The 26,545-nt window shown below is 42.8% G+C and overlaps 1 protein-coding gene and 1 long non-coding RNA gene across 4 annotated transcripts; both read left to right on the top strand.

Moving 5' to 3' along the window:
- The first annotated feature begins 2 nt into the window (after positions 1–2).
- Positions 3–4,028, top strand: LOC129817565 (39S ribosomal protein L38, mitochondrial-like). Its single transcript, XM_055872988.1, has 9 exons — positions 3–120; positions 322–510; positions 796–927; positions 1,035–1,237; positions 1,402–1,474; positions 1,617–1,662; positions 1,983–2,141; positions 2,257–2,393; positions 3,809–4,028. The coding sequence occupies exons 1-9, from the start codon at positions 36–38 to the stop codon at positions 3,943–3,945; spliced, it is 1,161 nt and encodes a 386-aa protein (XP_055728963.1). The 5' UTR covers positions 3–35; the 3' UTR covers positions 3,946–4,028.
- Positions 4,029–5,091: 1,063 nt separating this feature from the next.
- On the top strand, positions 5,092–21,895 carry LOC129817766 (uncharacterized). Of its 3 annotated transcripts, none has more exons than XR_008753771.1 (4): positions 5,092–7,475; positions 14,244–20,793; positions 21,077–21,608; positions 21,716–21,895. It is a non-coding gene; the product is annotated as an uncharacterized LOC129817766 (long non-coding RNA). The 3 variants fall into 3 exon arrangements; XR_008753776.1 differs by having other exon boundaries at positions 5,092–6,899; XR_008753792.1 differs by lacking the exons at positions 5,092–7,475; positions 14,244–20,793 and having other exon boundaries at positions 20,810–21,141; positions 21,315–21,608.
- Positions 21,896–26,545: the final 4,650 nt, after the last annotated feature.

The raw sequence follows: 26,545 nt of genomic DNA on the forward strand, positions 1-26,545 counted from the left end.
TTGCGGTTTTCGTCATTTCGCCATTCACCACCAAAATGGCGTTGCGTATGCTTTGCTCCTCTGTGCTGCGAACGGGCACAGATATAGGGGTCAGCAATGTCAGAACATTTGGAACTGCAGGTACGATGTTATTGTGGACAGAATTATGGTTCCAAATTCAGGAATTATTAGAATGGCGAGCCTCTCGCAAGCGAATACCGAAAGCAAGGTTGCAGATCATAGCTACGTTAGCTAGCTGGCTAGTGGCTACTCCCTGCGAATGCCTTATAACGTTATTTGCATATCATATTTATTCTGGTAATATGTGTTTGTGAATTTCAGCAATTTTATGCCGACGGTCTGCTCCATTGGGACCAATGCCAAATGAGGACATAGACTACAAAAACTTGGAATCACTCGAAAAGTATCGCAGCTACACACGCTACCTCAAGAAAGCTGAGGAGGCGAAGAACACACCAGCCTGGTGGAAGACCTACAGACAGTATCAGGAGCAAGAGGACCCTGGGCATGGTGCGCAGTATTTTCTTATACACTGACACAATAACGTTACCTAATGTGCCCTCCTACAGTATGTTTACTTCGGTCTCTGCCAAGAGTTCTGGACCTTGCTTCATCACAGTGGTGGTAGTGCACTTGTCCTGCATCTGCAGCTGAGTTACTGGATCAAGTAGTGTTATCAGCCCAGTTTTAGAAGATTTGAAATATAAAGATGAATGTCAACTGACACAGAAGACATTTCAACCCTTTATTGTCTGGTATGCTCAGTTTTCTCTCCTGTATGTCATTCTGGTCCAGATGTGGAGCGAGCTAACATTGGGTTGCCACATTGTCGGCCCTCCAGGGTGAAGGAAGCGAGGGAGCGGAAGAGGGTGGTGAAGGAGAACAGATGTAGTATAGAGCTGGAGAGAGCCATGCGTCTGCGCACCTGTAAGTTCTTGAATACCAGGCCCCTACATACAGGAACCAGACATATTAGCTTAATTTCAAAGACTGTAACAGGTCATCTTGATTTAATATGGATGTTGTTTTTCCAGTTAAGGTCTCCCTGGATCGGGTGCAGGCAGGCTGGGAGGAGACGAGTGGCCCGTACCATGTCCAGAGGCTAGCGGATCACTATGGTATCTTCAAGGATCTGTTCCCCATGGCTTACTTCTACCCCCGCTTCACACTTTGTGTCAGCTACGGCCAGGATAGCCCAGCACAAGTACATTATGGGAACCACTTGACCCCCACAGAGGTAAGAGAAACGGATCGTAGGCTGGATGCTGTAGTTTTCAGAACTGATTTACGGACAGATGCAACCTTTGTTCAGAGACACTTTTTATTTTATTTTTTGCCCTCAGAATCCTGCACATGTCTGTGTATTCTCCTATTTCTCCTCCTCGCCTCTGTGTTTAACAGGCTGCTGTGGCGCCTCGGGTCAGTTTTGAGGCAGAGGAGGGCTCCAAATGGACACTGCTGCTAACCAGCCCAGGTCAGACACACACACACACACCATCAGAAAATACCAAGAATTGTATAATTCAGTTCTTAACATATCCACATGGTGGCACTGTATGACTAAAGGAACATTTACTGCATGTTTTGTGTGTAAACCGATGATTTCTTTGTTTCAGATGAGCATCTGCTGGATAGTGAAGGGGAGTATGTGCACTGGCTGGTGTGAGTATTGCAGTAATGATAATTGTATTGTGCTTTTTGTCAAACTTGTAAGTGGTTTAAATAGTCTGGGGGTTGCCTACTCCTTCAACCATCAATATGATGATGATGATGATAATAATAAAAAAACAAAAATGTTTTTTATATATAAATGTAACCTTTATTTAACTAGGCTGATGATGACCCTTTTTAAATCTGTTTTTATTTGATGATGATGTCAGTTACCATCAGAACATTTTTACACCTCTAATTTCAAATGACAACAATCACAAATTGGTTGCCCCAAAAAAAGTGAGTCATTGACATCCTCTCCTTGTTTCCAGTGGGAACATCCCAGGTGGGGCTGTGATCTCAGGAGAGGAGCTGTGTCCATACCTGGCCCCGATCCCCGCTAAGGGTACTGGCTTTCACCGCTATGTTTACATCCTGTTCAGACAGGAAGAAACCATCGACTTCCATGAAGACATCCGACCGCTGCCATGGTGAGGAACAGGACATAAACAAGTGTCACTCGCGCTCCATGACATCAATCCGTTCATTCCATAGGGTACCCAAACAGACGAACACACACAGTAACATGCCCCTCTGTTCCCCAAGCGTGTCTCTGTCAGAGCGGAGCTTTAAGACCGTAGAGTTCTACAGGAAGCACCAGGACAGCATGACTCCAGCAGGCCTCTCCTTCTTCCAGAGTCAGTGGGACCAGTCTGTTACCAACACTTTCCATAACATACTCGGTAAGTACACACAAGTTTTATTAGTTTGGCAGAAACTTTGGGAATTTTGCCGGCAATTTGATGTGTGCACATGTATACTGAACAAAAATATATAAAAGCAACATGCAACAATTTCAATGAGTTTACTGTGTTACAGTTCATATAAGGAAATCAGTCAATTGAAATAAATTCATTAGGCCCTAATCTATGGATTTCACATGACTGGGAAATGGCGCAGCCATGGGTGGGCCTGGGAGGGCATAGGTCCACCCACTTGGCTAATCAGCCAATCAGAGTAAGTTTTTCCCCACAAAAGGGCTTTATGACAGACAGAAATACTCCTCGGTTTCATCAGCTGTCTGGGTGGCGGGTCTCAGACGATTCCGCAGGTGAAGAAGCCGGATATGGAGGTCCTGGGCTGGCGTGGTTTGCGGTTGTGAGGCCAGTTGGACGTACTGTCAAATTCTCTAAAACTACATTGGAGGTGGCTTATGGTAGAGAAGTTAACATTCAATTCTGTCAACAGCTCTGGTGGACATTCCTGCAATTGCACACTCCCTCAACTTGAGACATCTGTGGCATTGTGTTGTATGACAACACTGCACATTTTAGTGGCCTTTTATTGGCACCAGCACAAGGTGCACCTGTGTAATGAGCGTGTTGTTTCATCAGCTTCTTGATATACCACACCTGTCGGGGGAATGGATTATATTGGCAAAGGAGAAATGCTTCCCAACAGGGATATAAACACATTTCTGGGAACTTTTATTTCAGCTCATGAAACCAATACTTTACATGTTGCGTTTTATATTTTTGTTCAGTATACTTTGGTATACACTCATTGCAATGTGTGTGCTGTGGCATCTTGTCTCTATTGCAGCTTAGCGATTGCAGACATGTCTCTTTACAAGAAAATCGTGGACCTTGAGTTATACTCTTTCTGGGAACGCTTTAGTGTGTTGATTTAATTGTGTGGTTGATTTTGATAAGTGTTCGTAGACTACAGGATCTGAAGGAAGAACCCTCCCATCCTATCATATCCTGAGAGGTGACATCATCGGCTATAATGTTGCAATGGACTGATTGCCTTCCCGGAGGAAGTCAACATGGGACTTTTCAACATTGCAGACAACTGCTGCCGACTGACTGTCAGTGACCATTTACCCACAATTCATCATGGATTTAATGCTCTCGAACACTAGGCCATGTTTGAGAGCAGGAAAAATGTGATGTTTTTATGGGTAAATTGTGACTGACTGATCTACGAACAATATTGAGCAGTTATTTATGATGCGAGGTGATTTATAGATCAGTCAGTCTTGACTCCTCATTTAAGTCGGCAGCAATGTGGAACGCACAGATCGTCTTTTCTCTTAGGAGGTCATCTGGGTGGAGTGACATGAGATTCACCCATTCTCTCTCTCTTGGTCCCTCAGACATGAAAGAGCCCGTGTTTGAGTTTGAGCGGCCTCCTGTGTACCACCCTCCTCAGGTGAAGTACCCTCATGGACAGCCCCTACGGTACCTGGACAGGTACAGAGACGGACAGGAGCACACTTACGGAATCTACTGATGTGTGCAATCTGGATGGACACACACACAGTCCAATTTTGGTTATGGACGTTGTTAATATAATAAAGCATTTTTTCTATGAAATGTATTTGTCTAGATGCTCTCTTGTGCACTTTTGACTTGCTTCTATTTCGGTCTGAATTCTCCCTTTTTTTTAAAGGAGAAAATAGTTCTTTTTAAACCAGCTGGGAACTTGCCAGTGTGGTAATACTGATGATTTGTCGCTCCAGATGGTTGTTTAGATGGCAGGTTAGAATAGCTAATGTGGCAGGTTAGAATAACTAATGTGGCAGGTTAGCAGAGTTGGGTAGGTTACTTTCTAAATGTAATTCGTTACTAGGTACCTGTCCCAAATTGTAATCAGTAACTTAACTTGGATTACTTAAACTCGTTAATGTAATCTGATTACATTCTGTTACTTTTAGATTACTTTTCCCTTAAGTGGCATTAGAAGAAGACAAAATATGTATGTTACCAATAGAACGGCATCTATTGCAGGATAAATCAATGTTAAAGTTTACATAGGTGACCATCCCTGTACTGCAGGGATGGAACTGAAGTCGCAGAAAATGGAGGTTGTTGTGGGAACTGCAGAGAGGTATTTTGGTGTGCGAGACTTGACATCAGAAGAGTTACAGGATGTGTTAAGTGGTGGTTCCCATCCTTTCAGGGTGATGGCATGAGGTCGAAATACATTTAAATAGTGGAGTAGGGTGATGTTAATTTTATTTTATATAATTTTGAAATTAGTGAGTAATATTAGAGGTGTGGCAGGTAACCTAGTGGTTAGAGCGTTGGGCTAGTAAACCGAAAGGTTGCTAGATCAAATCCCTGAAAATCTGTTCTGCCCATTAACAAGGCACTGTTCCTAGGCTGCCATTGTGAATAAGAATTTGTTCTTAATTGACTTGCCTTGTTAAATAAAGTAAAAAACATGTATTTAGTACATTTTTATTTTTCAAGCAAAGAGCAAGGGAGTTGTACTCCAGTCTAGTAGGTGGCGGTAATGCAACAGATTGGATGCAAACCGCCATTAAACCTCATAGAAGAAGCCGAGGAAGGAAGAGAAAATGAATTCGGTTTACCGTTTTATGTGTGGATTAATCGTCGGAGTAGAGGACCTTGTGTATTTCAGGTAAAATAAAACCCCATTGTTCATAAACCCAGGACAAATTAGCTAGCAACAGCAAGCTACCTACATTTCCATAAATGTTTAATGATTTTTGACCTTGTGAACGCTGCGTGTAACACATCCGGTGTTAGGATAAATAAAAAGCAAGGTCTGCTAACTTTCTTTAATTATGTTTAATTATCGCAAACAATGAATGGCAAATGCAATTTTCGTATATACGGGTTCGCTGTATCACCGCGCAGGGTAAACAGGGAACTGGCAGGAAGTACGTAAACAGCTGTTCTTATACCGTGATGACGTAGTTTCAACGCGTCTGTTGGCCTATCACAGTAGAGGCTGAACGCGGACTCTTGCTCTGCCTTTGGGGGCAGCCGACAAGTCCCTGAGTGCTTTCCTTTGTCCACATCTGGTTGCTGGGTAGATTAGCTCCGTCTTGTCTCCCCTTTGAATCTTCACTCAAACAATTCCTAATATGGTACTGATCCGTCTCCCAACCTACCTGGTTGGCCTAGAGTGATGCACCACTCCCCTCTCCAGACTGACCACAGCTTTTATGGCCTGTGTTGGTCAGTCCTTACACACACACCCATCTGTATTGTTTGTGTGTGTGTAACAAAACAATATTCATCTTCAAACAATATGCTAACAGGCTATAGTGTGTAACGGATGTGAAATGGCTAGCTAGTTAGCGGCTACGCGCTAATAGCATTTCAATCGGTTACATCACTTGCTCTGAGACCTGAAGTAGGGTTTCCCCTTGCTCTGCAAGGGCAGCGGCTTTTGTGGAGCGATGGGTAACGATGGGCGACTGTTGTTGATGTGTGCAGAGGGTCCCTGGTTCGCGCCCGTGTCGGGGCGAGGGGACGGTTTAAAGTTATACTGTTACAAGTGCATAAACATAAATCCTAACAACCTGTCCCCAAATTAATATAATTGGTTCAGAGTTTGTTTTGGTATTTCATTGTGTGTAGCCTGGTCGTATCTAGGGTGGGGGTACAAAATCAACATGCGCGCGTCCGGTTTGGGCAGCATGTTAGACCCTGCAGCTGTCTGGTTTAAATTAACTAAAACAAAAGTGGGAAAACTTAGGGGACATCCCAGCATGGACCAGGAAATTCCAGTATGATGTAATTGCAATTCTGGGTGTTTCTTGGCAAAGGGTTAGGTTTCTGTACAGCACTTTGAGATATCAGCTGATGTAAGAAGGGCTTTTTAAATACATTTGATTTGAGTTTAGCTAAATGCTACAGTTGTCAACAGCTGTTGTCCCCTGGCACAAAATACATGGCCAAATCAAATTGTATTACTCACATGCGCCGAATACAACAGGTGTAGACCTTACAGTGAAATGCTTACTTACGAGCCCCGTAACCAAAATGCAGTTAAAAAAAATTCAGTTAAGAATAAGATATAAAAGGATCAAGTAATTAAAGAGCAGCAGTGAAATAACAATAGCGAGACTATATACATGCGGGTACTGATACAGAGTCAATGTGCGGGGGCACCAGTTATTTGAGGTAGTATGTACATGTAGGTAGAGTTATTAAAGTGACTATGCATAGATGACGACAGAGAGTAGCAGTGGTGTAAATGGGGGGGGCACTGCAAATAGTCTGAAAATGGGTAGTGTTAGGGTTCGTTCCTTACGTCCTTCTTTGTCAATTATTCTAATACACCAAACATTTGTACAGCCCCAATCATGACCCCTAGGTAAATCCTAACAGTAGCCATTTGACTAAATGGAAGAATGCACTTTTACATTTTTATTTTATTTAACCTTGCAGACTATTGCGACGATAGAGGGAGCCACCAACATCCACCAGGTAAGAACGTGGTGCAACTCTCTGTAGGCATGTGCCCAGCCTCCAAAGTCCTGTGTGGTCTCCCGGCAGCGGTTTCATCCTTATAGTTTCACCCACCTCCAGCTCTGGTAGGTCTCGAGCAGTCAGGTCGTAGAAGCACTTAGCGAGCTGCTTTCTGTGACGCAGTTTCTCCGTGACGCCAACCATGACGCAGGGCTCAAGTAGCTTGTTAGCTACGGGGATAGTAGTCTTCAGACGTCTGGACAAAAGGCGTTGTGCTGGGCTGCTGTCCATGTTTTCGGTGGGTGTGTTCCTCCACTGTAAGATCGCTTTCCATGGGTCGTTGCTGTCGCGCATGGCCCTGCTTAACAGGTTTTTTTGCAATCTTGACAGCTGATTCTGCCTTGCCATTTGCTTTTGGGTGTCTTGGAGAGGAGGTCACGTGGTCAAACTCCCATTCTGAGGGGAAACGCTTGAACTGTGCAGTTGGATAAAGGAATAAAGACAGACACCAATGTCAAGTTCAACAGCCTTGTTAAGCATTGTACAAATCCCTACGCGTGGAGTCTGGGGAACAGTCCAGCTAGTCGATTACCTGTAAGTTCTTCTAGTTCCGACCGTGCAGTAATATCTAACAAGTCATCTAACAATTACCTCATACACACAAGTGTAAAGGAATTAATAAGAATATATACATATACATATATGGATGAGCGATGGCCGTGCAGCATAGGCAAGATGCAGTAGATGGTATAGAGTACAGTATATACACGTGAGATGAGTTATGTAGGGTATGTTAATAACATTATATAAAATGGCATTGTTTATGGTGACTAGTGATACATTTATTACATCCAATTTATAATAAAGTGGCTAGAGATTTGTTGTCATGTTAGTTATCCTAACCTACAATGTAAACAAGTAATCTGTGTCGAGAAACCATAAATCTCATAAAACTGGACCTGACCATAGCTGGTATCAATGGACTGATCAATGACTGGCACCGACGGGCCTTTCCTAATATCAAGGAACAACCACATCAAGAATTGTGATCTACAATTTACACTATATTGGAATTTTCTGGTCCAGTGTGGGATTTCCCGGAAGTCTTCCCACAATGTGTTAATTTTTTAACCAATACAGATGCAGGAATGTTAGAACACTGATGCTTTGTCCCCACAGATAGGAAAATACCACAGAGCCATAGAATCTGTTCGGTTGCTGCCCCCCACATTGCTCTTTCTCTGTCACAATGACTCCATACACTGGGCCTGACTGTAAAGATGAGGGGATTTAAATAAAGGATTTGAACTGTGAAGGTTTAAATAGGATATGTGGTGTGTGGGTGTGTGAAACATAGTCATAAAATGGTAGTCCTCCATTAAACAAACTCAGTGAAGCCCAGTTTTATGTGAGATATCACATTTTGTGACTCACAGTTTGAAAAAGCATGTGATCAAACAAAGCTTCTGATCAAGTGAAACACGCTTCGGCAAACTGCTTCGAAGATGGATACTTAGCATTTTCGACGCACGCCTCAGAGCATGGTATGAAACGTAACATCACTATTGGCCTGACACTGATGATTTACAGCCACGTCAGGCCCGTAAATAGGGTTGCAAAATTCCCAGATAAAAAAAACGAATTCTGTTTGTAGGGTTTCCAGGAATCTTCCAAATGGGACTTCTGGAAAACTTGGAAAATGAATAAAGATTTTGGAACCCTACCTCAAATAAAAATTTTATTTGTCACATGCGCCGAACACAAGAGGTTTAGACCTTACAGTGACTTACTTACAGTGGGGCAAAAAAGTATTTAGTCAGCCACCAATTGTGCAAGTTCTCCCACTTAAAAAGATGAGAGAGGCCTGTAATTTTCATCATTGTTGCACAGCAACAGCAATTTTCATCCGTGTTGCCCAGCAACAGCCCCAAAACATCACTGCTCTAGAGGAGATCTGCATGGAGGAATGGGCCAAAATACCAGCAACAGTGTGTGAAAACCTTGTGAAGACTTACAGAAAACGTTTGACCTCTGTCATTGCCAACAAAGGATATATAACAAAGTATTGAGATAAACTTTTGTTATTGACCAAATACTTATTTTCCACCATAATTTGCAAATAAATTCATAAAAAATACTACAATGTGATTTTCTGGATTTTTTTCCTCATTTTGTCTGTCATAGTTGAAGTGTACCAATGATGAAAATTACAGGCCTCTCTCATCTTTTTAAGTGGGAGAACTTGCACAATTGGTGGCTGACTAAATACTTTTTTTGCCCCACTGTACCTGCAAGTCACATTATGCAGGATTGCAAAGTGATGCATTATTCCTATTGGAATCCAGCCAGGATATCCAACAGTTGGAATTTCTATTCACCCGCAACCTGCATTCATAATGACTGCCACGGTTCAGAACAGTGTGAGGAGACAAAGCCATTTCAACTGAAACAACGATTTTAGTAAGGGTGCAAAAATACTAAATGATTAGTTTAGACATTTTTTATTGATCTTTGTGCAGCATACGTTTAATCAATAAATCACTGAGTGTACTTGAAAAAACACAGATATTAAAATCAATTCACAAACATCAACATGCAGTAGAGCATTTATAATGTCGTTGATTTGACTTCTCATTTAGTTTGGAGTCATTTTAAGTAACAATTACTTTTCATTTAACTTTTCATTTAAGTATTTGAGTTAAAAATGCAGATGGGCTTACAGTGTTAAAACAACACTCTCCCCCAAAATACTGTGTTATGGAATAAAAATAAAAGTGTAGCAGCATCATTTCTACTAGTGTTAATTAAAGTCTGAATTTGCAACACCCATGGTGTTAGGGAACCAACGCTTTAGGGGTGTTAGTTTGTCAACACTTTGAACAGTGTTAGTTTAATAATACTATTTTGATGGGTCACATATACACATTAAGTGTTACATTTAACACTGTAGATGTAAAAATGATGATCTCAAATGTGCTATGTAGGGTTAAAGTTAGGGTTAGGTTTTATGACTTTGTTGTTGTGCCAGCTAGTGACCACTCTGCAGAGCTGCCTCCAGTACACGAGTCATCCCAATAAATGTCAACCTGCGAGCTACTGCATGTACTGTGATGTCTGAAATATACATTATTGGTGTCGATAATAATTAAATACAAGACAACAAGCTCTATACGACAGTAACATTATAACGACTGGTTATAACGACTGGTTATATTCCTAATTTGTCTAATTTTGTGTATTTGTACATAAATCAATAACGATATTCATAACAAAATTCCCATTCAGAATATTACATCAATATTACAAAACAAGCTTAGTGGTAAAACACTGATTTTGTGAGTTTTGCAGAATAATACAACACATCAAATGATACTGTGCCTTCAGAAAGTATTCACACCCATTGATTTTGTCCACATTTTGTTGTGTTAAAGCCTGAATTTAAATGGATTCAACTGAGATGTTTGGGTCACTGGTCCACACACAATAGCCCATAATGTCAAAGTGTAATTAAGTTTTTCAAAAGTTTTACAAATAATTTAAAAATGAAAATCTGAAATGTCTTGAGTCAAAAAGTGTTCAACCCCTTTGTCATGGCAAGTCTAAATAAGTTCTGGAGTAAACTCATTTGCTTAACAAATCACATAAGTTGCATGGACTCACTCTGTGTGCAATAATAGTGTTTAACATGATTGTTTTAATGACTACCTCATCTCTGTACCCCACACTGTACCCCACACGTACAATTATCTGTAAGGTCCCTCGTACGAGCAGGGAATTTCAAACACAGATTCAAGCACAAAGACCAGGGAGGTTTTCCAAATGCCTTGGAAAGGGCCTCTATTGGTAGTTAGGTCAAACAAAAAGGAGACATTGAATATCCCTTTGAGAATGGTGGAGTTACTAACTTCACTTTGGGTGGTGTATCAATACATCAAGTCACTATAAAAATACAGACGTCCTTTTGATAAGAATAATGGGCAAATGTTGAACAATCCAGGTGTGGAAAGCTCTTAGAGACTTACCCAGACAGGCTCACAGCTGTAATCGCTGCCAAAGGTGCTTCTACAAAGTATTGACATAGGGGCTTGACTACTTATGTAAATGAGATATTTCTGTATTTCATTTGCAATAAATTAATAAGCATTTCTAAAAACATGTTTTCACTTTGTCATTATGGGATATTGTGTGTAGATGGGTGAGAAACTAAATTGATTTAATCCATTTTGAATTAATTAAGTGAAGGGGTATGAATACTTTCTGAAGGCACTGTGCAGACCAAAACCAACTGCCTTTTTAAACAAGCTTAGTGAAGGTTATGACAATGCAGTTTATGCAGACCGACCTGTTATCTTCCAGCTTTGGTGTTGATTATACAGATGAATATTGTCCTTTAAGGCGTTTTAATATTTGTGTAGCGTGATTTATATTGATTAATTCATATTCTCTGTTATTGTATGGTAGTGAACAGGCTATATGTAACAATGCATTAGTCAATATAAATGTGCATTTTACTCTAGTGGTAACCCTTACCATAACCATAACCATAACTTTAACCCCTAACCCAAACCTAACCCTAACCCTTACCATAACCATAACTTTAACCCAAACCTAACTCCTAACCCTAACCTTTACCATAACCATAACTTTAACCCCTAACCCAAACCTAACTCCTAACCCTAACCTTTACCATAACCATAACTTTAACCCAAACCTAACTCCTAACCCTAATTGTAACCCTAAACCTAAGCTTAAAATAGCCTTTGTCTTCCTGAGGATGTGGGATATGTCCCCACAAGGATAGAATAATTAACTCACGCCCACACACACACACACACACACACACACACACACACACACACACACACACACACACACACACACACACACACACACACACACACACACACACACACACACACACACACACACACACACACACACACACACACACACACACACACACACACGTCTCCTCCATGAACGGAATGTTATGCAGGCTCCAGGTTTAGGGCCTCTCCGGTAGCTTCAGGGCTCTTGTCAGCATTTTTCTCAAGGAAGTCGACCCATCAATCTTCTGCCATAATCAGAAGTGATGAGAAGCAGTAGAACACCCAGAACAGTGATGATAATGACGATAGGGGGACCTGACGATACATATTGTGACGGCTCTGGTCTCACTGAGAAAATAAAGAGAAGTTAGCACAAAATGCTACTCTATCAAGCCCCATATGGAATTTATACACTGAGTGTACAACACATTAGGAACCCCTTCCGAATATTGAGTTGCACCCCCTTTTGCCCTCATAACAGCCTCAATTCATCGGGGCATGGATCCTACAAGGTGTAGAAAGCGTTCCACAGGGATGCTGACCCATCTTGGCTCCAATGCTTCCCACAGTTGTGTCAAGTTGGCTGGATGTCCTTTGCGTGGTGGACCATTCTTGATACACACAGGAAACCTTTGAGTGTGAAAAACCCAGCAGCGTTGCAGTTCTTGACACACTCAAACCGGTGCTATTGGCACCTACTACCTCGTTCAAATGCACTTAAATCTTTTGTCTTGCTCATTTACCCTCTGAATGGTACACATACACTATCCATGTCTCATTAATCTCAAGGCTAAATAAATAAAAATCCTTCTTAACCTGTCTCCTAACCCTTCATCTACACTGATTGAAGTGGATTCAACAAGTGACATCAACAAGAGATCATAGCTTTTACCTGGATTCACCTGGTCAGTCTATGTCATGGAAAGAGCAGGTGTTCCTAATGTTTTGTACACTCAGTGTACAGTTGAAGTCGGAAGTTTACATACACTTAGATTGGAGTTATTAAAAGTTGTTTTTCAACCATTCCATAAATTTCTTGTTAACAAACTTAACAAACCGCCATAAAAAAGCCAGACTACGGTTTGCAACTGCACATGGGGACAATGATCGTACTTTGGGAGGCTAAGGTGTATGTAAACTTCTGACTTAAACTGTATATGAATACTGTATTATCACATTTATTTTGAATTACTGGACCTTTTCCTTGTCCTATCACATGAACCCAGTTAACATATTTAACACTAGTCACTGTATTTTTGCATTGTACTTACATGAAACATTAAATGAGCCTTTTCCGTTTCCACAGTCTGTGTTAATGATAAAAGTGTAGTTTCCCTCATCAGCTTTGGTAACATTTTTCATCTCAAAAAAGTAGCTTTTGGTTGTTATCGTAATGTTACAATCATTTGTACAATTAAAATCATTTGTACAATTACAATTTTGTATTGGAGTTTCTGATTTATGCTTCCATAAATACAGTAGAGTTTTACATCCCGTTTTATTCTGATTTGCATCATGGCAATCCACTCTACATGTCAGGTTGTGGTTCTGTCCTGCTACAACCGATGGATTTTCACACGTTACATTAACCCCTGGAAAACAAACAGGGACATGAATGAATGAACAAGCAACATAATATCGGATGTCAATGAATGAAAGGATATCAATGGATAATATTGGGTATCAAACTATATCAAGGAATGAACGTGCAACATAATATCATAGCATTGTTCCAGTACAATTTTACATTATGATAAACGTGTTCATATACTGTACATACAATGACAAACGTGTGCATTCACATTCATATGTACATTATCATTCAGTGGTGTCCTGAAATGATTAACACCCTTCATAAAGATGAGCAATAATGACTGTACACTCCTAGAAGTAAAGCTGCCTGGAAGAACCTTTTGGTTTGCCACACCAGCGGAACCTTTGCAGGTCCCCTCTGAAAAGGGTCTCAGAAGAACCTCTGTGAAAAAGTTCAAACTGGAAACTTTTTGTAATGTGAGGGGATAAATGTTGAACCTTTTAATTCATATATTGTAGAGGTGACCGACTGTCAGATTAGAGGCATGGCTTATTGGACGCACGGCTTTTAGCTAGTTCTTTATGGCCACCTGATAGTGTACATGTCATTCCGGTTCATCATTTTCATAATATTCTGGCTCTTTTGGCTTGTCACACCCTGACCTTAGTTATCTTTGTTTTCTTTATTATTTTGGTTAGTTCAGGGTGTGACAAGGGTGGTATGTGTGTTATATTTCTATGTGTTTGGCCTAGTATGGTTCTCAATCAGAGGCAGGTGTCGATCGTTGTCTCTGATTGAGAATCATACTTAGGTAGCCTGTTTTCCCACTATGGGTTGTGGGTAGTTAATTTCTGTGTCTGTGTTTCACTATACAGAACTGTTTCGGTTGTTTGTTCGTGTTTTTGTTATTTTGTTCTGTGTTCATTTGATTTATTAATAATCTAATTATGGACACTTACCACGCTGCACATTGGTCCGATATTTCCTACTCCTCCTCAGACGAAGAGGAGTACCGTTACAGAACTTCCCACCAACCAAGGACCAAGCAGCGTGGTAACCAGGAGCAGAGGGTTCTGGACTCCTGGATTTGGTAGGAGATACTAGGCGGTAAGGGACCCTGGCCACAGGCTGGGGAATATTGACGCACCAAGGAAGAACTGGAGGCAGCGAAAGCTGAGCGGCGGCGCTATGAGGTAAGGCAGCGCAACAGGCACGAGAAGCAGCCCCCCCAATTTTTTGGGGGGTGGCACACGGGAAGATTGGCGGAGTGTGCCTTTCCAAATCATGTCCAATCAATTGAATTTACCACAGGATGAGCCTGAGCTTAATTTCAAGTCTCAGAGCAAAGGGTCTGGGTACTTATGTAAATAAGGTATTTCTGATATTATTTTTAATACATTTGCAAAAATGTCTATAAAACCTGTTTTTGCTTTTTTGTTATGGGGTATTGTGTATAGATGAGTATTTTTTGTTAAATTTAAGTCATTTCAGAATAAGGTTGTGTCGTGTCTTTGGCTATGCCGGATTAAGTGATATGAGGTAATTAATATTACCTGATTGAGCTAATCATGTAAATGCAATTATCTAAAAAGTCGGGGCACCGCGAAAGAATATTCATAGAGCTGTTATCTTCCGAATAAACTCTAAAGACCTAGTAATATTTTACATCAATAGCAGTCAATATTAATCGTCACCTTATTTGTCTCATCTGAAAGTTGTAAATTCTTGGTTATCTTCACGAACCCTGGCTAACAAGTTGAATCAGCAATACAAAATTGGGTTTAATTATTTATTTACTAAATACCTAACTAATCTCACAGAATTACATATACACAGAATGAATCATACCTTGATTATAAATTACGTCATAAAGGAAAACGTCCCTAGCAAACGGAACAGATATGACAGCTGGTTACACAAAGAAAAGGGGGATTGGTTGGAGTGAAAGAGCGAGAAGAAGAACAAAGGGAGAAGCGATGTCTCTATCGCAAATACAGCATCTTATGCATTCTAAATTACCGCCCATTTGGAAAAGGAAAATGCAATAAATATTTACTCTGAGCTGCGCTTCGGTAGGTTGGTGGTAGATGGAAGGCCGTGTTGCCCAACCGAGTCCTTTGAAGAATGTCTCTGGTGGTAAATTGAATACGTTGTAGTAACGTTGTTGTGTGGTAGACGGGATACTCTGTCTGTTCTTTCCTAGCCCACATTTGCAGCTGCTGTTGCTAAATCAACGGCTAGCAGGTATCACTTATGTAGTGAATAAGAGTTCAAAGTTCATAACATTCGCAACCAAAGCTCACGCTGAGGTTGGCTTAGTTCTGTAGTTGACATGTTAGTCCTTTTAACGCAGAGGCTGCAGACCTCACGTACTTGTAACAGAAGGTTACATTTTCGTCAAGGCTTTATATAGGAAGGGAGAAGAGGGCGTGTTTGAAAAGTTTTATAACCCATGTCTCTTCACAGGGGCGGGCCACTGATTGAGCAGAGCCCAAACCTTATGAAAACCCACATCTCTCATTTGGAAGCTAAAATTACATTTAATCTCTTCACAAATAATTTTATATTCAAACATTTAAATTGAACAACAATTCCATGTGACTCCGATAACTACAATGTGCAGACTTTCCACTGTAGAGTTTATGTCATCCTATCATTGAGGAGAATGTCTCAGATGACAACCAAACTGACATCATATTCATTAAGTACCATCGCATATGTTCGATTGGTCGGATTACCAGAATATAGTTAATTTCCCCCCACCTTCTGATGTTCCCAGAATCTCTATGTTAACCAAATGATTTTCAAATGTCACATCAGTAGGGTAGAGAGAGGAAAAGAGGGGGAGAGGTATTTATGACTGTCATAAACCTACCCCCAGGCCAACATCATGACAGTTGTAACGTAACATAATGTGGAAAAGGGGAAGGGGTCTGAATACTTTCCGAATGCACTGTAGCTTAGTAAACCGCCCCTTATTCAATGCACAAAAATGTAAGAGGGTAATTCTACCCCAATGCATACTGAGTGTTGGAGTGAGTGTTGGAGTGTGACCCTGGAGTGTGACCCTGGCTAGCAGTAAAAAAATATATAATACAAAATCTTGTTGTCTGGTTTGCTTCAATAGGGAATGTGAAATTATTTAAACTTTTACTTTTGATACTTAAGTATATTTTAAACCAAATACTTTTAATCAAGTAGTATTTTACTGGGTGACATTCATTTTTACTTCAGTCATTTTCTATTAAAAGGCATCTTTACTTGTATGACAATTGGCTACTCAAAGATCCTACCCTCAAGACATGCTAACCCCTCACCAGTACCAATAACAGGGGAGGTTAGCATGTCTTGGGGGTATGTTCTTTGACCCTCTGTAACTTTCTCACTCATAACAACCATAATAATGTATGAAGTGTGCAGTTTACCTTGTCTTCCTGACTGGACGTTAGAAGTGAACAAACCGAGACTCAAAAACAGCAGAAGCATTTTGCCATGTGTCCTAAAGCACAAAGAACAAATACCACAAAACATGAATAGCTTATACATGAACGTACATTAACCTACATCAGATTGGACATAGGCCTAGTGCTTGAATCATACAGTCTATGTCTTGAAGGGACTGGAATTAACCACAGCCCTGATCTGTAGTCGTGGCAACAGTGGAGTTGTAGTGATAATTAAGAACAGGTCAGGATAAATTCTGGGTGAATCTGAATAGTTTTAAAGTCCCACTCAAGGAGTTTTTTTATTACTTTTCCCGTTGAAAGACAATATCCCAAGTATAAATACAGTAATATACACACACGTAAGCCTTAAAATAGACATTGAGCAAAATAGAGCTTTTTAGACTGAACTCAATGAGTTAAAAAATACTTTGGCTTTATAAAATGGGTATGAGAGGGTCTGATTTGCAACCTGGAGCTCACCTGCCCCGAAACTCCTCCCCCCTGCATGCAATCTGCAAAGCCTGAACTTATCCACACTACACCAAAAGGATTTTTACATATATGCATTTTCCTTTCTCCACAGCCTTAGTAGGCCTACCAAAGAAACACCCAGAGTTCAGCTGAATTCACCATCTAACAGAGACTGTCATTAGCGCTGAGGAAAACAAAATAACCTTCTGAGATTGAGTCCCTGACAGTAACCATGAGATGTCCGTCGAGGTGACGTGACTAACAAATCCTGACACGCGTGTCTTAAGGGCAGACACTCACTCACTCACTCACTCGCTCGCTCGCTCACTCACTCACTCACTCACTCACTCACTCACTCACTCACTCACTCACTCACTCACTCACTCACTCACTCACTCACAATAATCTAAGTAGATAAGTTACTGTACTTACAAGCTTACAGCCTCTGAATGTTCTGCCATCAAATAAAGTTGTATAGTGCAGTGTCCCAGAAAATAACTGTGGGAAAAGATTCAGTGGAGACAGTGGATAGCCCTTTCACAACCTCTAACCTACTTGATGTAATCTGTGGAGAAGTCATGTCACACATTCTCTCACTCTCTCTGTTCTGTACATCTCCCCGACAGTCCTAATATGGGCACTGAGGGAGGACAAAGCTACAGTGAATTTACTTCCACCAATGGTTTTTTCCCTGGACTTTTTCTTAGGCTGAGCTAAGTTTTCCTGACAGGAAAGAACCCCAGACTAAAGTGGAGTTTCCAGAGGTGAAAGAGACCCAGACTACACTACTAAAATGCAATGTTTACATCACTTTACTTTTGTCAGAACAGAGGTGTATGATTTGATGTGGATGATTTTCCATACATTTTCTCAATTCTAGGATCTAGATTCTATAGCATTCGAGAGAGAGCGAGATATTCCCCGTCTGATTTCAGAATGAATTCAAATCAGACTGATTTCCAGGTTAGAATTGTTTTAATAGCCAACATGTGTGACAATATCATCATAGTTTAAAAACATTTTTATTTTAAAGGGGCAGTCTGCAATTGGTACATCCATTATTGGCCTTGTAAATGATTGATACCTACCCAATAATTCTTGAAGAATATAACTTATAAATGCCTCATCAGCTTAGTTCAACTGTCACACCCCATCAGAACCCCAAATATGTTGTTTTATTCCTTTGTTTGGAAACAAAGTAAATGTAAACTAACTCTATATTGCCTCAAAACATGGTTAAAACTATAATTGTTGTATCATGAGTGGTCAGCCCTTATATCCATAGTTGATCTAGGATTTTGAGAGTGGTTCAATTTCTCCATCCCCATTCCTCATCTGTTTACCAAATCAATTGTTATTGTCTGAACTGCAGATTACCCCTTTTAAAAAACAACTTGGTCTTCCTTGTTTGAACATGAACGAAACACAACACAACTTAAACGTGTTTTGTATCGCTTTGAAGAGCTAGCTACACTAAATAGCCTGAATCAGGAGTTGTGGCCTGTACAGGTATAACTCATGGCCCTGATTATACACTCACCAGACAGTTTATTAGGTACACCCATCTAGTACCTGATCGGACCACTCTTTGCCTCCAGAACAGTCTGAATTCTTGGGGCAAGGATTCTACAAGTCAAAAACTTTCCTCAGGGATGTTGGTTCATGCTGAAGCGATATCATCGTGCAGCTGTTGCAGATTGGGTGGCAGTGAAACCATGCCCCCAAGAATTCAGACAGTTCTTGGGGTAAAGAGGGGTCCGATCCAGTACTAGATAGCTGTACCGTTGACACCAGGCAGGTTGAGTCCATGGATTCATGCTGTTTATGCCAATTCCTGATTTCCATTAGCATGACACAAGAGGAACCTGGATTTGTTAAACCAGGCAATGTTTTTCAACTAACTGTTTTCACCCACAGGACTGCCGCTGACTGGATGTTTTTGTTTGTCGCACCATTCTCGGGAAACCCTAGACCAGGAGTCTCCAACCTTTACTAGCATGACACTCTAGACCAGGAGTCTCCAACCTTTACTAGCATGACACTCTAGACCAGGAGTCTCCAACCTTTACTAGCATGACACTCTAGACCAGGAGTCTCCAACCTTTACTAGCATGACACTCTAGACCAGGGGTCTCCAACCTTTACTAGCATGACACCCTAGACCAGGAGTCTCCAACCTTTACTAGCATGACACTCTAGACCAGGGGTCTCCAACCTTTACTAGCATGACACCCTAGACCAGGAGTCTCCAACCTTTACTAGCATGACACCGTAGACCAGGAGTCTCCAACCTTTTCTAGCATGACACCCTAGACCAGGAGTCTCCAACCTTTTCTAGCATGACACCCTAGACCAGGAGTCTCCAACCTTTTCTAGCATGACACCCTAGACCAGGAGTCTCCAACCTTTACTAGCATGACACACTAGACCAGGAGTCTCCAACCTTTTCTAGCATGACACCGTAGACCAGGAGTCTCCAACCTTTACTAGCATGACACCCTAGACCAGGAGTCTCCCACCTTTTCTAGCATGACACCGTAGACCAGGAGTCTCCAACCTTTTCTAGCATGACACACTAGACCAGGAGTCTCCAACCTTTTCTAGCATGACACCGTAGACCAGGAGTCTCCAACCTTTTCTAGCATGACACACTAGACCAGGAGTCTCCAACCTTTTCTAGCATGACACCGTAGACCAGGGGTCTCCAACCTTTACTAGCATGACACCCTAGACCAGGAGTCTCCAACCTTTTCTAGCATGACACCCTAGACCAGGGGTCTCCAACCTTTACTAGCATGACACCCTAGACCAGGGGTCTCCAACCTTTACTAGCATGACACCCTAGACCAGGGGTCTCCAACCTTTTCTAGCATGACACCCTAGACCAGGGGTCTCCAACCTTTACTAGCATGACACCCTAGACCAGGGGTCTCCAACCTTTTCTAGCATGACACCCTACACCAGGGGTCTCCAACCTTTACTAGCATGACACCCTAGACCAGGGCTCTCCAACCATTTCTAGCATGACACCCTAGACCAGGGCTCTCCAACCATTTTTAGCATGAGAGCTTCTTGAAAAAAATGAAATATGTTGCTAGTGACTCATTTTTTTCTAGATTTCAAATAGTTACATTATTCTCTTATCCTCTCCCCTGCAACTCTTCCCTGGGTCCTTAGTGTACAAGAGAAAGTAGTGCACTGTTTTCTGTCAATATACCTGTTTAAATAATGGTTAATCAAATCTGAGGTCGGCCCATTTTAAATATGTGATTTCTTCCCAAATCATTTTTTCTTCGTTTTATTCTTCCTGGTTTTAGATTTTTTGTTTGTTTTTCACTCTCAAAATTACAGTTGTTCATTGAGAAACTTCACACTTAGATGTTCTGAGTCCATGTCAATACTTTAGCTGTGTGAACTGCCTGTCTGGAGCTGCTACACTGTGTTGATTAGAACAGGGTGACCGTTCAGGTGGAGATGAAAATCCCGAGCCAAAGTTACCACTGCAGACCCGGAGTAGTGGTCCAGAAGGAGAAGTTGGTTGAAAGAAAAGCGAAGTAAAAGGTCAAGATGATGGAGGGAATCTGTTCCTCTCTCTCGAGCTGGAATGGGGGAAAATGTGCACTACTTGCTGGGTATGTGGGTGGGGTCCTGTGGGGGCAGGTAAAGGGTCTACATATGTAGGGGGTCCATTGGGGGTGAACTTAACTATTCATCTGTTCTCAATATTGTCATTGGCCAATCCCCCCCTCAAAGAATTCCGGCCCCTTGACTTATTTTGCGATGTACAATGTTGTTGTCAGTATATCCTTAAGTGGTTAGTTAACTTAAGAGTTTTAATTTGATTTATTCTAATTTGATTTATTCAAATTTGTTTCTGTTTGATTTAACAGGCAATGTTTTTTTTTTTTTTTTCAGAAGCATGAATCACGATGTGAGTCATGTGTCCAAAATTGGAATTAACAGTCCCCTGGGGCCCTTTGGTAAATATGCAAATAGATTTTATTCACAAGCCTGCCTGTAACAGGAAAAAAGATATGTTGGTAATGGATGACAGTTACTCCAAATGAATTGAAGTTTTCCCCACTTCGAGTGATATATGTGTATTACTGTTGTTGTGTTGTTTTGTTTGTTTTTGTCATGCTTCTATACCAAGTCTCACCAGATTTGGATTATCCCTCTGACTCCCTGACCTGTAACTCTGCAGTGAGATCGCCAAATGATAGGGGAGTATACGCCAATTTGGGGGAGAGAATGGTTTCAACTGTGTTTTGTTATTGTTTTAGAAGTCTGGATTTCCTGAATTGTTCTGGTCTGTCCTCTCTCGAGGTGACGGAGAAGGTGACCACAGATGGTATCTAGATGCATGGAAGATCATTTGGCTGAGAGCAGGACAGTGTGAACTTCAACATCCCCTCTAACTGGCTGAAAATGGCGAAGATGTTGTTCAGTAAGGTCCTTCTCTACTTCCACCGTAAGACACGAATCCGAGCCAGCAGCCTGTTCACAGCATTCAGAAGCTACCAACTGCCTTTTCTCTCGTGCTTTTTCTCTCAGGGGTGTGACATGGGTCCATGTGGAGTGAGCACGGAGAGAGATCCAGTCCAAACTTCTCTCATGCTGCTGGTGTACTGGTAGGAAAATGGACAAGACATAATGGACTGTAAAGGACAGTGGCGCCTCAGGCGAGAGACATTATCAAGGGCCATCCACTTTGAACATGTGCCGTTGAAAGGAAAAACTTGTCACGCCCTGGCCTTATTATTCTTTGTTTTCTTGATTATTTTAGTTAGGTCAGGGTGTGACATGGGTAATGTTGATGTTTTGTTGGTTTTGGATGTTTATTTGGTAAAGGGGTTATGGGGTGTAAAATATGGTTTTGTGTTTAGTGTAGATGTCTAGCGTTGTCTATGTTGGTGAGTGATCTGGAAGAGTCTATGGTTGCCTGAATGAGTTCCCAATTAGAGACAGCTGATTTCGGTTGTCTCTGATTGGGAGCCTTATTTAGGGTAGCCATAGGCTCTCATTAGGTGTGGGTAATTGTCTATGTCAGAACGTTCGTAGCCTGTTGTATGTGCACGACGTTTATTAGCTTCACGATCGTTTGTTGTTTTGTTAGTTTGTATGAAGTGTTTCGTGTTTATTTTTCGTCATCTTTAAAATAAAAGAAGATGGCTTATTTTCCTAAAGCTGCGTTTTGGTCCATCAATCCACCACACGATCGTGACAGAATTACTCACCTTAGGACCAAGCGGCATGGAAGGCGGCAACAGGACCTACCCACAAAGGATTTCTGGACATGGGAGGAGATACTGGATGGTAAGGGACCTTGTGCTCAACCTGGAGAATATCGCCTCCCTCGTGAAGAGCTAGAGGCAGCGAAAGCCGAGAGGAGGCGATATGAGGAGGCAGCACGGAAGCAAGGCTGGAGACCCGTGAGTAATACCCAAAAATTTCTTGGGGAGGGGCTCATGGGGAATGTGGCGAGTCCAGATGGGAGAACTGCGTCAACTTCCCGTGCTTCCTCTAAGAGGGAACCTGAGCCAGTCGGGCTGAGATTGGAGGGGAGCAATGGGAATGATGCAGAGACTGTTAAGGATTTATTGGGGAGGTTGGAAGAGAGTGAGATGAGGGAGCTGCTGTGTTGGTGCGTGAGGCACAAGATCCGCCCGACAGAGCGTGTGCGGGATGTGAGGTTACCTGAGTCAGCTCTCCATGCTCGTCCTGATGTGCGTGCTACCCGTCTGGAAAGGACAGTCCCACGAACCAGGCCTCCTGTACGCCTCCCTAGTCCTGCACCTCCTATATTAGCCCTATGTACTAACTCTCCTGTGACGGTCCCCAGCCCAGTACAACCAGTGCCTCCTCCACGCACTAGCCTTATGGTGCGTGTCTCCAGCCCTTTACCACCAGTGCCTAAATTACGCACCAAGCCTCCTGTGTGTACCCAGAGTCCTGTGCGTCCTGTTGCTGCTCCCCGCATTAGCCCTGAGATGCGTGTCCCCAGTCCGGTACCACCAGTTCCGGCCCCACGCACTAGGCCTAATGTGCGTCCCCAGGGTCCAGTATGCCCTGTTCCTGCTCCCCGCATTAGCCCTGAGATGCGTGTCCCCAGTCCGGTGCCACCAGTCCCGGCACCACGCACCAGGCCTACAGTGCGCCTCAGCCGGCAGGAGTCTGCCGTCTGCACAGCGATGACTGAACTGCCCGTCTGCCAAGCGCCATCTGAGCCATCCGTCTCCCCAGCGCCATCTGAGCCATCCGTCTCCCCAGCGCCATCTGAGCCATCCGTCTGCAATGAGCCTGCAAAGCCGCCCGTCTGCCATGAGCCTGCAAAGCCGCCCGTCTGCCATGAGCCTACTGAGCCGTCCGCCAGACAGGAGCCGCTAGAGCCGCCAGCCAGACAGGAGCCGCTAGAGCCGCCAGCCAGACAGGAGCCGCTAGAGCCGTCCGTCAGACAGGATCTGCCAGAGCCGCCAACCAGACAGGATCTGCCAGAGCCGCCAACCAGACAGGATCTGCCAGAGCCGCCAACCAGACAGGATCTGCCAGAGCCGCCAACCAGACAGGATCTGCCAGAGCCGCCAACCAGACAGGATCTGCCAGAGCCGCCAACCAGCCATGAGCAGCCAGATCCGTCAGCTAGCCATGAGCAGCCAGATCCGTCAGCTAGCCATGAGCAGCCAGATCCGTCAGCTAGCCATGAGCAGCCAGATCCGTCAGCTAGCCATGAGCAGCCAGATCCGTCAGCTAGCCATGAGCAGCCAGATCCGTCAGCTAGCCATGAGCAGCCAGATCCGTCAGCTAGCCATGAGCAGCCAGATCCGTCAGCTAGCCATGAGCAGCCAGATCCGTCAGCTAGCCATGAGCAGCCAGATCCGTCAGCTAGCCATGAGCAGCCAGATCCGTCAGCTAGCCATGAGCAGCCAGATCCGTCAGCTAGCCATGAGCAGCCAGATCCGTCAGCTAGCCATGAGCAGCCAGATCCGTCAGCCAGCCATGAGCAGCCAGATCCGTTAGCCAGCCATGAGCAGCCAGATCTGTCAGCCAGCCATGGGCCGTCCCTCAGTCCGGAGCTGCAGTCCCTCAGTCCGGAGCTGCAGTCCCTCAGTCCGGAGCTGCCATTCCTCAGTCCGGAGCTGCCCCTTACCCTGGAGCTGCCCCTTACCCTGGTGCTGCCCCTTACCCTGGTGCTGCCCCTTACCCTGGTGCTGCCCCTTACCCTGGTGCTGCCCCTTACCCTGGTACTGCCCCTTATCCTGGTACTGCCCCTGACCCTGGTACTGGTTCTTAGTCCGGAGCTGTCCCTTAGTCCGGAACTCCCCCTGAATGCAATGGGGTTAATGTGGAGGGGGGTCGTTTGGAGGAGGCCTAGGAGGTGGTTAGGTACTGTGGTGACGTGGGGACTACGACCAGAGCCGGAGCCGCCACCGTGGAGGGGAGCCCACCCAGACCCTCCCCTAGACTGTGTATGGTGCGCCCGGAGTTCGCGCCTCAAGGGGGGGGATTATGTCACGCCCTGGCCTTATTATTCTTTGTTTTCTTGATTATTTTAGTTAGGTCAGGGTGTGACATGGGTAATGTTGATGTTTTGTTGGTTTTGGATGTTTATTTGGTAAAGGGGTTATGGGGTGTAAAATATGGTTTTGTGTTTAGTGTAGATGTCTAGCGTTGTCTATGTTGGTGAGTGATCTGGAAGAGTCTATGGTTGCCTGAATGAGTTCCCAATTAGAGACAGCTGATTTCGGTTGTCTCTGATTGGGAGCCTTATTTAGGGTAGCCATAGGCTCTCATTAGGTGTGGGTAATTGTCTATGTCAGAACGTTTGTAGCCTGTTGTATGTGCACGACGTTTATTAGCTTCACGATCGTTTGTTGTTTTGTTAGTTTGTATGAAGTGTTTCGTGTTTATTTTTCGTCATCTTTAAAATAAAAGAAGATGGCTTATTTTCCTAAAGCTGCGTTTTGGTCCATCAATCCACCACACGATCGTGACAAAACTGAAACACTATCTGAAGAAGAACCTGAAGAAACGCCAGCAAAGGAAGGATGAGTACAGGGGACAGAAGAGGGTGTCCAAAATGTATTTAGGCTTATCCAAAATTGTTTATTTGGGGTATCAGGTTGATTGTGGAGGTCTGCACACTGCAAAATGTATAATAATTTAGACTAAGAATGCAATGAGATACCAATTTGCCATTACCACAAGTGATGGAACTAACGTGAAGCTCTAAGGACTGTCATTCTACATTTGTGTTATATCATTTATCAATAGTTATAATTATTATTTGAAAAGGCGAGGCTTCTAGAGACAGAGTTCTGCCCTAAAAATGTGAGGAGAACCACTAGGTTGTAGCTTGGGCTAACCTTGCCCCAATCTCATTCTTAGCAAGGTTAGTGTGAAAGTGTTATAACATGTTCTCTCTCTCTTCCCTGTGAAATGTTATTAACATGCTGTACGGCAATCTGTGCCTCTCTGGCTGGTAAGATTTCAGCAGCTATCAGGTTTTCTGCTCCTCCAGAGGATGGTGAAACAATTAGATGCCAACTCTGGATGAGCCCCTGTTCCCCCTGTAGGTACGGACAATGAGTAATGATTGAAGGTTTAGGGTAAGGTCATCTAAACCCGTAACCTGTTTACATTGTGTGGAACACTGAGCTGATGAGCCAGCACCAACCTTTTGTGATAAGAGGATGGAATGTAATGGGAATTTTTATCCTTGTGCTTTTCTGATAAATTCCTGTTAATCTAACTTCACTGTCCAATTTACAGTAGCTATAACAGTAAAAGAATATCATGTTATTGTTTGAGGAGAGTGCATAATTTTGAACATGAAAAGTTATTAATAAACAAATTAGGCACATTTGGGCAGTCTCGATACAAAATTTTGAACAGAAATGCAATGGTTGATTGGATCAGTCTAAAACTTTGCTCATACACTGCTGCCATCTAGTGGTCAAAATCTTTCTCTTGCATTTCAAAGATGATGGCACAAAAAAATACAAAAGAACGGTTGTTTTTTTTCTTTATATTATTTTTTACCAGATCTATTGTGTTATATTCTCCTACATTCCCACAAACTTCAAAGTGTTTCCTTTCAAATGGTACCAAGAATATGCATATCCTTGCTTCAGGGTCAGAGCTACAGGCAGTTAGATTTGGGTATGTGATTTTAGGTGAAAATTTTAAAAAAGGGACGCATCCTTCTTAAAAGTACAAGAAGAACTAACATTAATGACATGTCAATCTCTCATGGCACAAAGTGGAAGAGAGATTGACTTCCTCATTACTTGTTTTTGTAAGAGGTGTTGATAAGCTGTAGGTATTAGCACACAGCTCGGACACCCATGCATACCCCACAAGACATGCCACCAGTGCAGAACAGAC

This window comes from Salvelinus fontinalis, chromosome 1, assembly GCF_029448725.1.
Source record: "Salvelinus fontinalis isolate EN_2023a chromosome 1, ASM2944872v1, whole genome shotgun sequence".
Lineage (NCBI taxonomy): Eukaryota > Metazoa > Chordata > Actinopteri > Salmoniformes > Salmonidae > Salvelinus > Salvelinus fontinalis.